General features: G+C 38.3%; 1 protein-coding gene across 1 annotated transcript; it reads left to right on the top strand.

Annotated features, from left to right (window-relative positions):
* The first annotated feature begins 12,278 nt into the window (after positions 1 to 12,278).
* Positions 12,279 to 13,193, top strand: LOC145683185 (uncharacterized). The gene has a single exon (XM_081754549.1). The coding sequence runs from the start codon at positions 12,279 to 12,281 to the stop codon at positions 13,191 to 13,193; it is 915 nt and encodes a 304-aa protein (XP_081610675.1).
* The last annotated feature ends 257 nt before the right edge of the window (positions 13,194 to 13,450 follow it).

The raw sequence follows: 13,450 nt of genomic DNA, 5'->3' as shown, positions 1-13,450 counted from the left end.
CCACATGAATGTTATTTACTACCGTCACTTCCTACTACAATCATTCAAACATCAACACAATCAAAGAGGTTTCCCTGCTTGTGAAAGTTTCGTATTCGTCCCGTCACGAGCTTGTAATGCACAGGGATAGTAGAATTCAATGCACGACACTTTGTCCAGTACACGGACCACTTTAACTCACTGCAGAGGTTAATCACTCTCGGACTCTACATGCTTGTGTTACCTGTTTTGGCTACAGCATCGCTCCTTCTGGCCTCTGTCTGACATAGAAGTAATCGCCTTTTCGGGCCGCATAGACTATGTTTTGAGCAAGGTCATGTACGTGTTAGCTATTGGATCTACAAGAGTACCACCACACAATCACTGGCAACGATAAATGAGTGTGCTGTTCGAAACAACGATAAACAAACCCACAACACATGCTCCCGAATTTGGGAGATATTTCATATTGTACTTACGCACACAAGATACATTGCGCGTCCACGTCATTGTGGGTCTGGGCTACCCTTGGCTTAGGCCCGGAGTTAATCCTGCAAAGGCGTCGGTGGTTGTTTGCCAGGGCATGGTTTGCACGTACCCTCCCGGCATTCACCTGGTGTGACAGGGGACACCCTTGCACCATCTGACTTTCACCTAGTAATGCGACCGTGTTGCTGTCAACGAGGAAGAAATATGCCAAGGTGTTTCCTCTCGACGTTTCTCCCATGGTGCGCTTGTTTCAATGGAGGAACACAACCAACCCCTGTTTCCATTTCAAATTTTGCAGATGACCCCCGTTGGAGATATTTACGATACGCCACTGGTGTCGCTACTATTTTTATTGCATTCTACACATACGATTTGGTAGTTCAATTGTTTGTTTGACAGCTCTATGTGCATTATTAGCTGAGATAAAGGCCTGCTACGGGTAGTCAGATACAAGTCTGCAACAACGCCTCTAGCGGCTAAATGGGAAAGGATATGACAAAGTTTGTCCTCTAAAACTTGCATGTCATTTAATGTCCTTTCGAACGATTTCAACAGTTATACCACTTTCCATTGCAAATTTTAAAGTTGCCGCCCGTTGGAAGTACTCACGAGACGCCACTGGTCTCGCTACTATTTTTATTGCATTCTACACATGATTTGGTAATGCAATCTTTTGTTTGAAGGCTCTACGTGCAGTATTAGCTGCGATATAGGCCTGGTACGTTCTTATTGAATCACCCTATATATATGTATATATATATATATATATATATATATATATATATATATATATATATATATATATATATATATATATATATATATATATATATTAGACGTCCTTATGTTTCGACTTTCCAATTTTTTGAGTCACAGCGGCTTAAAATGATTCCACATCATATCAAGGCAACCCATCAGAAAAATTAGCTCAATTGTAAAATCTTAAATAGTGTCCCAAATGACTTCAACTTTTGAAAATGAAATGAAAATTTTTACTTCCCACTAAAGGAGACGGTGATGATGAGAAATTAATGAAGTGGTAGAATGAAGAAAGTGGGTGAACCCCAAGAAAACCCACGCACACGGTTCTTCTCTACCACAAAGTTCACTTAGCGCGAGCTTCGATCGAACCAAAGACCGAATGCACCAGAGGTGAGCGCTTTATCATTGAGCCGACGAGCTTCGCTCAAGTTTTGAATGCATTTAAGGTAGGTACCTTGTTAGATTGGAAAGACCATTGTAAGTTAATAAGCAGATAGTATGAAGGTTATAATTGTTAAACTATTAAAAGTTAATTGGCTGTGTGTTTATGGTGAGAAACCATCCCAAAACAATATATCAGATGATCCCTTTTAAAAATTATGATCTGAATTCAATATAGAGATCTTGAAGATGACCGCTATGGTGGAACTAACAGGCACGTAGCCAAGGGGTGGGTCCGGGGGGTCCGTACCCCCCCCCCTTCGGAACCAGAAATGTAAAAAATTAAGGAAGGATGAAACAATAAGAAACGAGAAAAAGGAGAATCAGCGGAAAAAATATAAAGCTGCAGCAAGCGTATGGTTACTCTTTCTTATGAGGAGCTTTGTGTAGAGGAAGCTGTGTGGAGGGGGGGATCAAGTTGAAAATGAATATTATTGTAACGGAGCATTCCAAATTCCATCTAGCTCCATGCTAATGCTATGGACAACAAATGATGATCGAGAAACCGGTTCGATCAGATAGACTCTAAGAAGAACTTAAGAAACTCGGAATATTATTACTTTTTAAATACTTTTTTAATATTCTTTTACTCGAGATTCTTTATTCTTTTACTCGAGAGATAGTTCGTTATTGAAATACTTACTAGCATATCCTCATTTTATTGTCCTAACAAACCAACATACGTGTTGCCACTAAAATAGTTTAGATTGATCGAGCCCCTGGTGTGTAACCAGAGTATTTCATGTTATCTCCCCCCCCCCCAGCATTACGAAATCCTGGCTATACGAACCAATATATGTTTACAGTAAAATAGTTCAGAATGATCGAGCCCCTGGCGTGATAACCGCAATATATTCGTCACGGACCCCCCCTATTACGAAATCCTGGCTACGTTCCTGGAACTAATACAGTATTAGATGTGATAATACGTCCGTCACTATTATCAAAGACATAATGGTATTCCCTCTTGCCGTTCCAAACTTAGGGGCTACTTTTGCTTCACATTGCAATTGTAAATAGATGTGAAAGCCAATATAAATTTATATTTTTCAAATGGGACTACGTCAGGTTATTGAATATTTCAAATCAACATATTGAACAAAAACTTAATATATCACATTTCTTACTTAGTGTTGCAAACTAAAGATGTTATAGTATCACAAACATGCAAAGTTTGGAAGACTCTATTACACATACAGCACAACAGAGATAGAGAGGATAGTGCACATCGAGAGTAGCTTAGCGTTGGATACCATGGTCATGGTATGACTCGTTTCAAATAAATAAGAACGAAGTTACAGGGCTTGAAAATTTTGGTTTGCTTGAAAGGCTTCGAAAATTGCTTAGATAAATATCATATCTAGTTATTTACATGGTTTGCAATGCGCGTACAAATTATTACGCCGTTTTGGAGATATAAACATTGCTGAAGTTTGCAACACTGCTTAAATCATGTAATTGCGAGAACTTGTAATTATAGTTACTAAAAGCTATTGCTGAAATGCTATAAAAGATAAGCAAAACGACGACCATTTTAAATATTTTCCACATATCGCCCTTTTCAGCAGTGTTGCGAACTTGTTTATCATATCTAAGGAACAGTTTGAGATATCGAAATGCTGTAAACGAAAAAATAATTTTACGTGCATTGAAAACATACAAGAAACTATATGTGATATTTATCTAAGCATTTTTCGAAGCCTTTCAAAAAAAATCAAAATGGATCATCCTTCTATCTCTGTTGTGCTGTATGAGTGATAGAGGCTTCCAAGCTTTCGATGTTAGTGATACTAGAACTTCTTTAGTTTGCAACACTGACAAATAAACATTATATTTTAAGTTTACTTTTGACATGTTGATTGAAATTAATAATTTGACGTATTGCTATTTGAAAAATATAATTTAAAATTGGGTTGCCAATACTGTTTGTTGGGTGTTCATTTTTAATGTGATTAAAAATACTCCCTCTTCTTGTAGTTGTTTCGTCCAAAGTTTCATCTTTCTCCTTCTTCTGGTTTCTCGATTATGGCTGATGATAATGTCCACCCTGAACATTATATATATATATATATATATATATATATATATATATATATATATATATAGGGTAGACAAAAAATTTAAACACACTTCATACAGGGCACGTAAGTTTGGCCCTCCGATCGTTTTTTGTTTTCAATGTGTCATGGGGACCTTACTCTTTTCCGTCAGCAGTAACCAGTTCACCTGTGAGTGTTGTGGCGTGAAAGTGGTGCGGTAAAATGGGCGACCTGACAGACTTCCAAAGAGGCATGATCGTTGGTGCCCGTCTGGTTGGAGCTTCAGTGGCAACAGTGGTGAACATTGTGGGGATATCGAAACGCAATGTGTCCAATGTCACGATGGCATTCAGAATTTATGGGCAAACGTCGTCTGCAAAGCGCAACAGTGGTCAAAAGACAATCCTGTCACCTAGGGACCGGAGGGCATTAAAACGGATTGTAGCAGCTAAAAAGAAGACCACTCAATAAAAATTACATCTGAACTCTATTCCGGCCTACAGAACCCGGTTTCATCGAAAACAGTGCGACGGAAACTCCATAAAATGAAAATTCATGGCAGGGTCGCTATCGCAAAACCCCTGCACACAGCAGTAAATGCGAAGAGGCGTATCCAGTGGTGCAAGGACCACAAAGCGTGGACTCATGAGCAGTGGAAACACGTAATGTGGTCCGATGAATCGAACTTCACCTTGTTTCCAACAACCGGTCGTGTTTACGTATGGAGAATTTCTTCGCAGGTCTATGATACAGACTGTATGCTCCTAACTGTAAAGCATGTGGGTGGTTCTGTTACAGTATGGTCAGTGATATCGTGGTTTTCTGCAGGTCCCATCATAGCCCTGCATGGAATGATGAATGCTAAGGCGTATGAGGCCAATTTGAGGGACCAGGTTCTACCCATGGCCCAAATATTGTTCCCTGATGGTGATGGCAACTACCAGGATGATTTGGCACCCTGTCACGGTACAAAAACGGTGAAATCATGGTTTGAGGAGCATGACCACGAGCTATCACAGCTCCCCTAAGTCCCACAATCACCAGATCTGAACATCATTGAGCCATTGTTGTCTGAGTTAAAAAGGCGTGTTCGGTCTCATTACCCTCCACCAGCATCCATTAACGAACTGGAGCATGTTTTGGAGGAACAATGGTACAAAATTCCAGACATCATGATTCAGGAGCTGTATATGTCCATTCCAGGTCGGATCCAAGCTGTTTTGAACGCAAAAGGAAGCCCCACACCATACTAGGTATGATTTTTACACTTTTGCAAACATTTTAGATTTTTTGTCCAACTCCTGTATATATATATATATATATATATATATATATATATATATATATATATATATATATGGATATATGTATGTATGTATGTATGTATTGATGCAATCATTGCAAGATTTAACTAATCATTATGTTTAATATATAGCATCTGAGATGTGGTGTATTGAAAGAACACCGGCATATTATATATAAATCTTAGACACAATTTAATTAAAATGTATAATGGCAATACATAATTGTGTGTAGTGTATTTGCCTGCATCTATTTGTGATACGAAAACAATACTTCTCAATATTCTCATTACAGTACAGGATTTATGTTCCTAAATATAGTATTATAATCGCTAAATATGACAACTGCATGTGATGTTTGTGTGTTCATGTTATATCACTGGTTGAGCGCGTGATTCACAACCGTAAGGTCTTAAGTTCAAATCCAACATACTTCTTTTTATTACCAAAATTGTGCAAAACTGTAATACAAAGTTTGGTTGCTATTAGAAACATTTTCAGAAAAGTTTAAGTTGCTCTATGAAGGGGTGTTTTGGGAGTTTAGAAGGAGATAGCAATATTATCTCCGAGACCATTATGCAATTATTACACGTTCCATTCATTCAGAGCATGGATTTTACTAAATGGTCGACAAATCTATCTCCTTACGTTACCTCCAGCCATACCTCGGAAACAAAACATCATAGTCTAATCTGAGTTTTTGGTGGTTCTTTCTCAGTCAACTATTCTTTAGGGTACGCTAAATCTTTGCACACATATTTTCCATGGGGTTAACTCTGTTCCAGAAGGTGGCCAGTCTATTAAATCAATCTCAGTCTGCTCTGAGAATCATTCCTGAACCAAAAGGAAATATGTATAGAGGAATGGTCTTGCTGGAACTGAATGACACTATGAGGCTGAAGTACTCGTTCTGATACTACCATCATATTACTCATGATGTGGAAGTACTGAGCACTGTTCAGAAGCCCTTTAGTTGTGTGAAGTTGTCTTGGACCGCAACTGGAATTCCAAGCACAACATGAAATAGATACATGACCCTGCGTTTACAAGCAGATAAATATCCAGGGTCATATTGAGTGTTCTTCGGACGATACATAAAACAGCATGCCTTATTCGATGTTTGAACGTGAATTCACTTTGATAAAGCTACGTTGTCCCAGTTGCGATTCACATTCGCATGTGTAAATGCAATACGGTAAAGTTTGTGATTGTCTGAGAGTTTTTACATTCACGCCAGCTCTACCATGTAACCCAGAATGACAAAGCCTTTAGAATACACTCTGGCTACTGCCAGGAAAGTGGGAAGTTTCCTTAGCTGGCTAGACATGCTTAGTTGGTCTAACCGGACCCGCATCTTTTGCCTTAGTAGACACATGAAGACGAACAGGAGATCATAAATTACCAATCTGACTTGTGTTACCAGATTGCCGATTTCATTGCCTGGCTCTAGCGGCTGTGATATCCGTTTTCTGCCAACTTCAGTTGCAGTCAGTGGTGTATAGTGATGGGTAGTTCCGGAATGATTCGTTCCGATAGAACGAATCCTTCAGAGGAATGAAAGGAACAAATCTCTGAAAGGAATCGGATTCATTTGGGCGGATTCACTTACGGGATGGACTCACTCAGGAAGTTTACGTATGAATCAGTGGATTCGGTTGGTGGAACCAGATGGTAGAACCAAACAATAGACGAATGGATTGATATGGATGGGACAAAAACAGTAGTAAAGAATAGACCAACACTGCACAACAGAGAAGCAAGTAATGCATGTACTGCGCATGTCTGGAAACAAGCAATCTTTCATACGCGCTCTTGTGTGACTTACATAGGTGTTCAAACTCGCGAGCTCGAGTGAGCCCGAGCCCCAATGAAATAAGTGAGCGCGAGCCCGAGTGAGCGTGAGCCCACTTGAGATTAGTGAGCGCGAGCCCAGTTAACAGAAGTGATCGCGAGCCCGAGTGATCGCGAGCCCAGTTAAGACAAATGAGCTCGAGTGCGAATGAGCGCGAGTCCAGTTCAGAGAAGTGATCGCGAGCCCGAGTGAGTGAGTTTTGTTGTTTTAGTATAATCTGACCAGTATATTAGTGCGGTTTTTCGTGGAGGGCGCTAGTGTTGTGTTTACATCAGTTTCTTGGTAAACACGGTGGGACAGGGAAACGGAGAGCGTCACTCTGCAGTGTATCCAACGATTTTCAAAAGTTGCAGTTTACATGTTATAAGTAGCCTAATCTGTTTCGCTTAATAAAGAACTCCATAAATTATATAGTTGTTATTGAATGCAGTAATGCAGATGTATTGTCAGGGCAGAGGGGGGGGCAGAGGGGGCACGTGCTCCGGGCGCGTGGTTGGAGGGGGCGCCGGAAAGAAGATATATCAATTGTTTTAAAAATCGCACCCTTTCCCTTGAGGAACTTATTCTAGAGGTTAAAAGAAATCAAAAGTTTACTTGACCTTTTCCATGGGACCTCTTTTCGTTGATTATATATATATATATATATATATATATATATATATATAGAGAGAGAGAGAGAGAGAGAGAGAGAGTCTCATCTAAATAGGTGTAATGTCATACATTAAAAACCTAATATTCATGCATTTGTTCCTCCGGGCGACCACAGAGAATCCGCCCCCCTTTCCTTTTCCTACCACAAGGAGCTGTTCGTTTGTATAATTCCATTGAGAACAGCTCTGAAGTTTAAAACGCTGTTATCAATAGGAGCGGGGGCGAAAAGTACCCGATTTTTGTTGCTTGCTGGTGGTTGAAGAGTTTAGCTCAGACGCGCCCCCTGTAATGTTACGCAATTGCTGTAATGTTTTTAAACTAGAGGGCAGTTTTGTGGCGGAAAAGATAATTTACACGCTTCGGTGTATTTAATTGTTTCTTGTACGCCTACCAAGAGATTATGCGAGTGAAGGCTGTATGAAGCTTTATCTATTAGTTTTGCTTGAGAGCTTTTCGAGGCATTTTGAATTGTTATCTATCAGTCCAACTTATGCTTTTTTATGCTTTATTGTTAATTTCAATCATTTTTTTTACATTAATCGTGTATAATGTATAATATTTACTATACATTAAATAATCTAAATATCCTGATCTATTTAATATTTTATGAAGCAATTTCTTTCATATTTAATGAACTTTCTAGTTAATGCACTGTAAAGAGAGATGCTTTGCTCGAATCAGTTTTTTCTATCACATGTGTGCACCTTAGAGGTGCATATATACAGAAAGAGAAAGTATACAGAAAGGTGCCCAAAAGGTACAGAAAGTGCTCAAGTTCGAGAGGTACACATAACAATATAGTGTGAAGTTCTTGTGTGCTTCATTGTTGATGGAAAGTTTTCTTCTTTTCTCCACATCAAAGGATTACACCGAAAAATTTACAGAAATAAAAATAAGCTTTTCATTGTTGCATTGTTGTTCTCAATGATTTTGGATCGTAAATATTGGTTTTTAAAACATTTCTCATCAGAATTGGCATTTAGCAAACTCATTGACCATCTGATCAACACTCAAACTATAATGAAAAAACTTTGACGCTTTGGAACACCCGTGACATCAATAGTCGCGCGGGCTACAGATGTAGCCCATGAAACTTTCAAGCAGAATAACAATGAGATCCTTTCGATTTTACGTTTGACCACACCCTAAACACGCAGAATGATAGTTGATTGAAAGGTACACAGACACCCTTTGAGTTATCATCTCGAATTACTTTGCGGCAAGGAAAATAAAAACGCTGGGCTAGAATGGTAGCCCGCGCGCGTATTGGAGGGTTAAAGTACTTAAAAATCGATAAGAATGTTATTTACAGTTGCAATCCATAAGTGATACTTTTCGACTAAACCTTAAGGGGGGGGGGCGCCGAATTGTGTGTTTGCCCCGGGTGACAGAAACCCTAGTTGCGGGCCTGTGTATTGTGGATAATGGCATATGCATGGAAATTAACAATTTAAGAACAAGATAGCACACAAGTGAGTTTCTACCGTGTATTAAGCAGATTATAAAAAAAAAATTGATTACGTTTTATTTGATTTCATTATAAAACAGTAGAAACATGTAAAACTCAGTAATAAGATGTTAATGACTAAAAGATTAATTATGGGTTGGTAGCTTAGATACTTGCGCAATATCTTGTAACTTTAAGTTTAAATCAAGTTAAGGCTCGCGATGCTTGTATTTGTTTTAATGTAGGTCTATCGATTGACAACTAAATTATTTTCTTGAGTTGTAGCCAAGAAATAATTCCGATACGTTTCCACTCGAGAACTGTGGAAGTTCTTTTCGTTGGTCTATTGGCTAGTGCATGTGTCTTTGTTGTAAGTGGTTCTGTGAGAGCCCAACAATTAATTTTACAATCTTTCACTTTCATTAACCATCTGTCTCCTCTAGCATAAAGAGCATAATCATGGGACGTGAACTAAAAAAAATTCATTTCATTTTTTTGATGAATGTGAACCCTTTGCAAAAGGAAGTGAAGAAGAAATTTTCCTTAATTTTTTAAAGGGCTACGGGATTGGATAGCTTGTCTTTCGGGATTGCCTTATAAAACCTGATTACAATGCATCTTTCTTTTAGGATTATTATCGTAATCCAGCCTTTTGGTAAATGTGAAATAAAAGTATCGATAAAACATCAGCGTATGGGTAATGTAAGCATAAATATCATTGGTTCAATACACAATAAATTCACAACTTTTATTTATGAGTATAGAAATTCCCTTTGAACTCCCTCTGAATTTCTTTCAGACCCTAGGTCTCTTGTGACAAAGAATTAATTCTACTATCTGTTTTCATACACAATATAATTTTGAAACTTGGGATCCTAGTGTCGTCTTTGTGTCTGTAATACATAATCATTTATCGATTGACTTCAGAAGACTGATTTTAGCCCGTGAGCATAAGTTGCATATAGTACAAACTTATCAGATGTACGGTCTTGTTTAACAAATCCTGTGTGCACATATGAAATTCAAAGACAAAGGCAATCAATCGTCTTTAAACAGCTGTATTTTTATTTCAAGTGTAGGTGCTAAAATGTGCTACGTGTAGTTCCAAGAGGGGATCCTTAAAAAAAAAAAAAAAATAGAACTGAACTTACGTACCTAACATTGGCACTCATCTTCTTCTTCATGATTTGATGTAAGAAGCGGCCGCATGATTACCGGCCAATTGTTTCATCGCCGGTATCTTTGGGCAATGAGATGGCAGTGGAAGACAAACTTCGTTTTTCTAACTTGATATTTTGAAAAACTTACGCAAGTGGTTTTGTTAATTAAATACATATCTATTCACTCTAATCAATTTCAAAAGTACCATTAACTTTATAATAACGTAATGAATGTAAGAGTTAGCATGAAAATGTATTTTGTATTTCTTTTTTAAAATGAAATTCATTTTTCCTGAATTTCACTGGAGCTATAACAAATCAATTGTCAGGGTCCCCACTTTAAATTTTAATCGCTCCCCTACCTCCCCCAATGTAACATTGGGTTTATTTCTTTTAAATAAATTTTTCAAAATATGGTAGAAATACTGGATTTTTAAATTACCAAACCATGCTAAATGATGACAGGTTAGATAGAGAAAGTTATCTTTATCTACCATCTTAATTAGGGGCGGATCCAAATCTCCTTCGGAGGCGGTTAGATTATCAGTTTCTCTGTCACCAGTCTTTTGAAGCACATCCGAAAATGATCTAAATGCAAATTTGTTACTGAAGGTACTGTCAATCGATCGATCACATGGTCCAAATTGGTAGCAATTTCGAAGACGCCTTATCTCAAAACTACACAATAAAACTTGCTTTAAACAATGAAAGCGCAGTTGCCAAAGTATAACTTTGATTCACAAAGATGAACTTCGAGGTTTTGTTAACAGATGAAGTAGGTAATCCTTACACTCTAATGCTACGAAGTTCTCAATGTTCCTTTGTACAACACTGAGGTTAGTTTATTCGCAAGCTATTGCCAAATCAATATGGAGGGTGTATGTACGTTTTTTTTTGCAGCCCTTTAAAATGTTCTGAAAATAACACATAACTTTTGAAATTGTGTTTGTCTTAACTTGAACATGTGCGTGAAGTGGTTTATTATAAACAGGGCAAAAACAACTGTCATAGATTAATTACAAGTAATCCAGTTAGAAACACTGTTGTTTGTATTTTAGTTCCAAAACGGCCGCCCGCATTCGTTCGCTGGTCAGGTAATAACAACTTCCATGACCCAGACCCGAGCTTTTTTTTTTTTTTTCTTGTGAGATCATAGAGTAAGGAAACTACTTGACCTTGCGAAGTAGGAAATTTATTTACTAGCAACTAAAGTCCATTCTAAACAAGAAGCAAATTGACAGCTCAAAAACACGTGCAAGTTTGTTTTGAAGAAAGGAGTCTACGTCACACAGTTATTGCGGTCACTCAGCGAGGGTCGAATCATAAACGCCCTTTTACCAACAGTGGGTGGAGGGTTTCCTTGGCAACAGACCTTAACATTCCAATGTTGCCGCTGGTAAACACGTGTTTTCAGAAAGAAAGAAGATATTTTTAGTGTTTCGTTTCCTTGTGTGTGGGAGTGATTTCTAGATTATTCTTGTGCATTCGAGTTTTATCTTTGTGTACAATTCTGTAAATATATTTATATATCTGAGATATTTTGATGTATATATCGTGTGGTGTTGTGTGTTTGAGTATATATATTTATATTTGTGTATATAACGAATATATAGGCTATTTTAAATAATGTCCAGTGAAATGGAGGACATTCTCCCTACAAAACGGCCGAGAACACATTCTTCTGAAAGAAAGAACGTTTTAGCGAAAGATATTCCTATTAAAGGACAGTCAAGGGAAATTATTTGCTCGGTTCGGGACTATTTCGAACAGGAAAGGGACAATGGAGGGCCGATTATCCCTGTAAATAAGGTGCTTGACAGGACTGCCGCTGCTGTAAAAGTAAATAAATGTACCATCGTGAAAATTGGCAAGGAGAAGTTCGAAAATGAAGAAAATCAATCCGGGTCTTCAAAATTAGAAACTCCAGGCAAGAAGAGAAAAGTAAGTAAACGTGTGACGAATTTGGATACTTTCCAAAAAGACGCTATACGGCGACATATTTATTCTTATTATCAAAAGAAGGAGCACCCCACTCTCCTGAAATTACACGCGTCACTCCAAGAAGCCGAACTTTTTTAAGGAAGCAAAACATCCTTGTATAGTATTATTAAAAAGTTGGAGTTTTCGTATAAGAAAATAAATGGAAGGAGACTTTTAATGGAGAAGCCGGACGTTTCTGCGTGGCGATGTAGATTTCTTCGGGGAATATTAAAACATAATTTTGATAATATAGTATGGCTTGATGAAACCTGGGTGAACGTGAACCACAGCGTTAGTAAAGGATGGACCGACGACACGCTTCAGGGCACAATGGGATTGCCGTTAGGTAGAGGGGGAAGGATTATACTTCTTCATGCCGGTACGTCTTCTGGGTTCCTCCCAAACTGTTCCCTTCTCTTCACATCGAAGAAAACAGGAGATTATCATGAGGAAATGAACCAAACGAAATTTCTTCAGTGGTTTCAGGAATCTCTTCTCCCCGAACTGCACACGCCATCCATTATTGTTATGGATAACGCAAAATACCATTCAATTATTGCTGACAAAGCTCCTCCTATGGCCACTAGAAAAGAGGACATTGTTCGTTGGTTAATTCAACGCAACGTGGAGGTTCGAGATGATTTGAGAAAAGCAGAATTAATGCAACTCGTGCAAAGATACAAACCCCAATTCCCCACATACGTCATTGACAAAATCGCTACTCAACATGGTCATAAAGTAGTGAGACTTCCCCCTTACCATTGTCACTTCAATACCATAGAACTTATTTGGGCACAAATTAAAGGGTACGTTGGCCGTAAAAATAAAAGTTTCACCATGTCGTCTGTTGTAAAATTAAGAGAAGAAGCCATAGCCTCAATTACGCCAGAAAACTGGAGAGATGCAGTTAACCATACGTATAAAGTTATTCAAGATGCATGGAAAAATGAAGGTGTGCTTGAAGAAAGTGTAGAACAATTAATAATAAGTGTTGGTGGTTCCAGTGATTCATCTGGTGAAGAGGAGCTTAGTAGCAGTGACATCAGTAGTAATGATGATGATGACTTGAGTGGAGTCTATCCACTGGAATAAATTACATTTCAGGTATGTCTGATTCTAAATTATGCTTGCATTTACCTTTCTAGGCCTATACTGAAATAAAATGAAAATAGTAGTTCTTTCAGAAAATGTGTTCCGGGGGGAGGACACATGTAGTATTCTGGGGGGCACTGCTGGTACTATTTTATTTATTATTATTTGATAAGACGTATTATTTTGATCTCGTCCGGGGGCACTCTCAGAGCTCCGGGGGGGGCAGTGCCACCCCAAAAACATGTCTGGAAGAAACC

This window comes from Thermobia domestica, chromosome 4 (assembly GCF_964235325.1).
Source record: "Thermobia domestica chromosome 4, izTheDome1.hap1.1, whole genome shotgun sequence".
Classification (NCBI taxonomy): Eukaryota; Metazoa; Arthropoda; class Insecta; order Zygentoma; family Lepismatidae; genus Thermobia; species Thermobia domestica.
The sequence above is the reverse complement of the archived record's forward strand: the minus strand, read 5'-3'. Positions and strand labels throughout refer to the sequence as shown.

Bases quoted from the DNA above. Each gene is read 5' to 3' on its own strand.
- LOC145683185 (XM_081754549.1), top strand. From the start codon at position 12,279: ATGGAGAAGCCGGACGTTTCTGCGTGGCGATGTAGATTTCTTCGGGGA.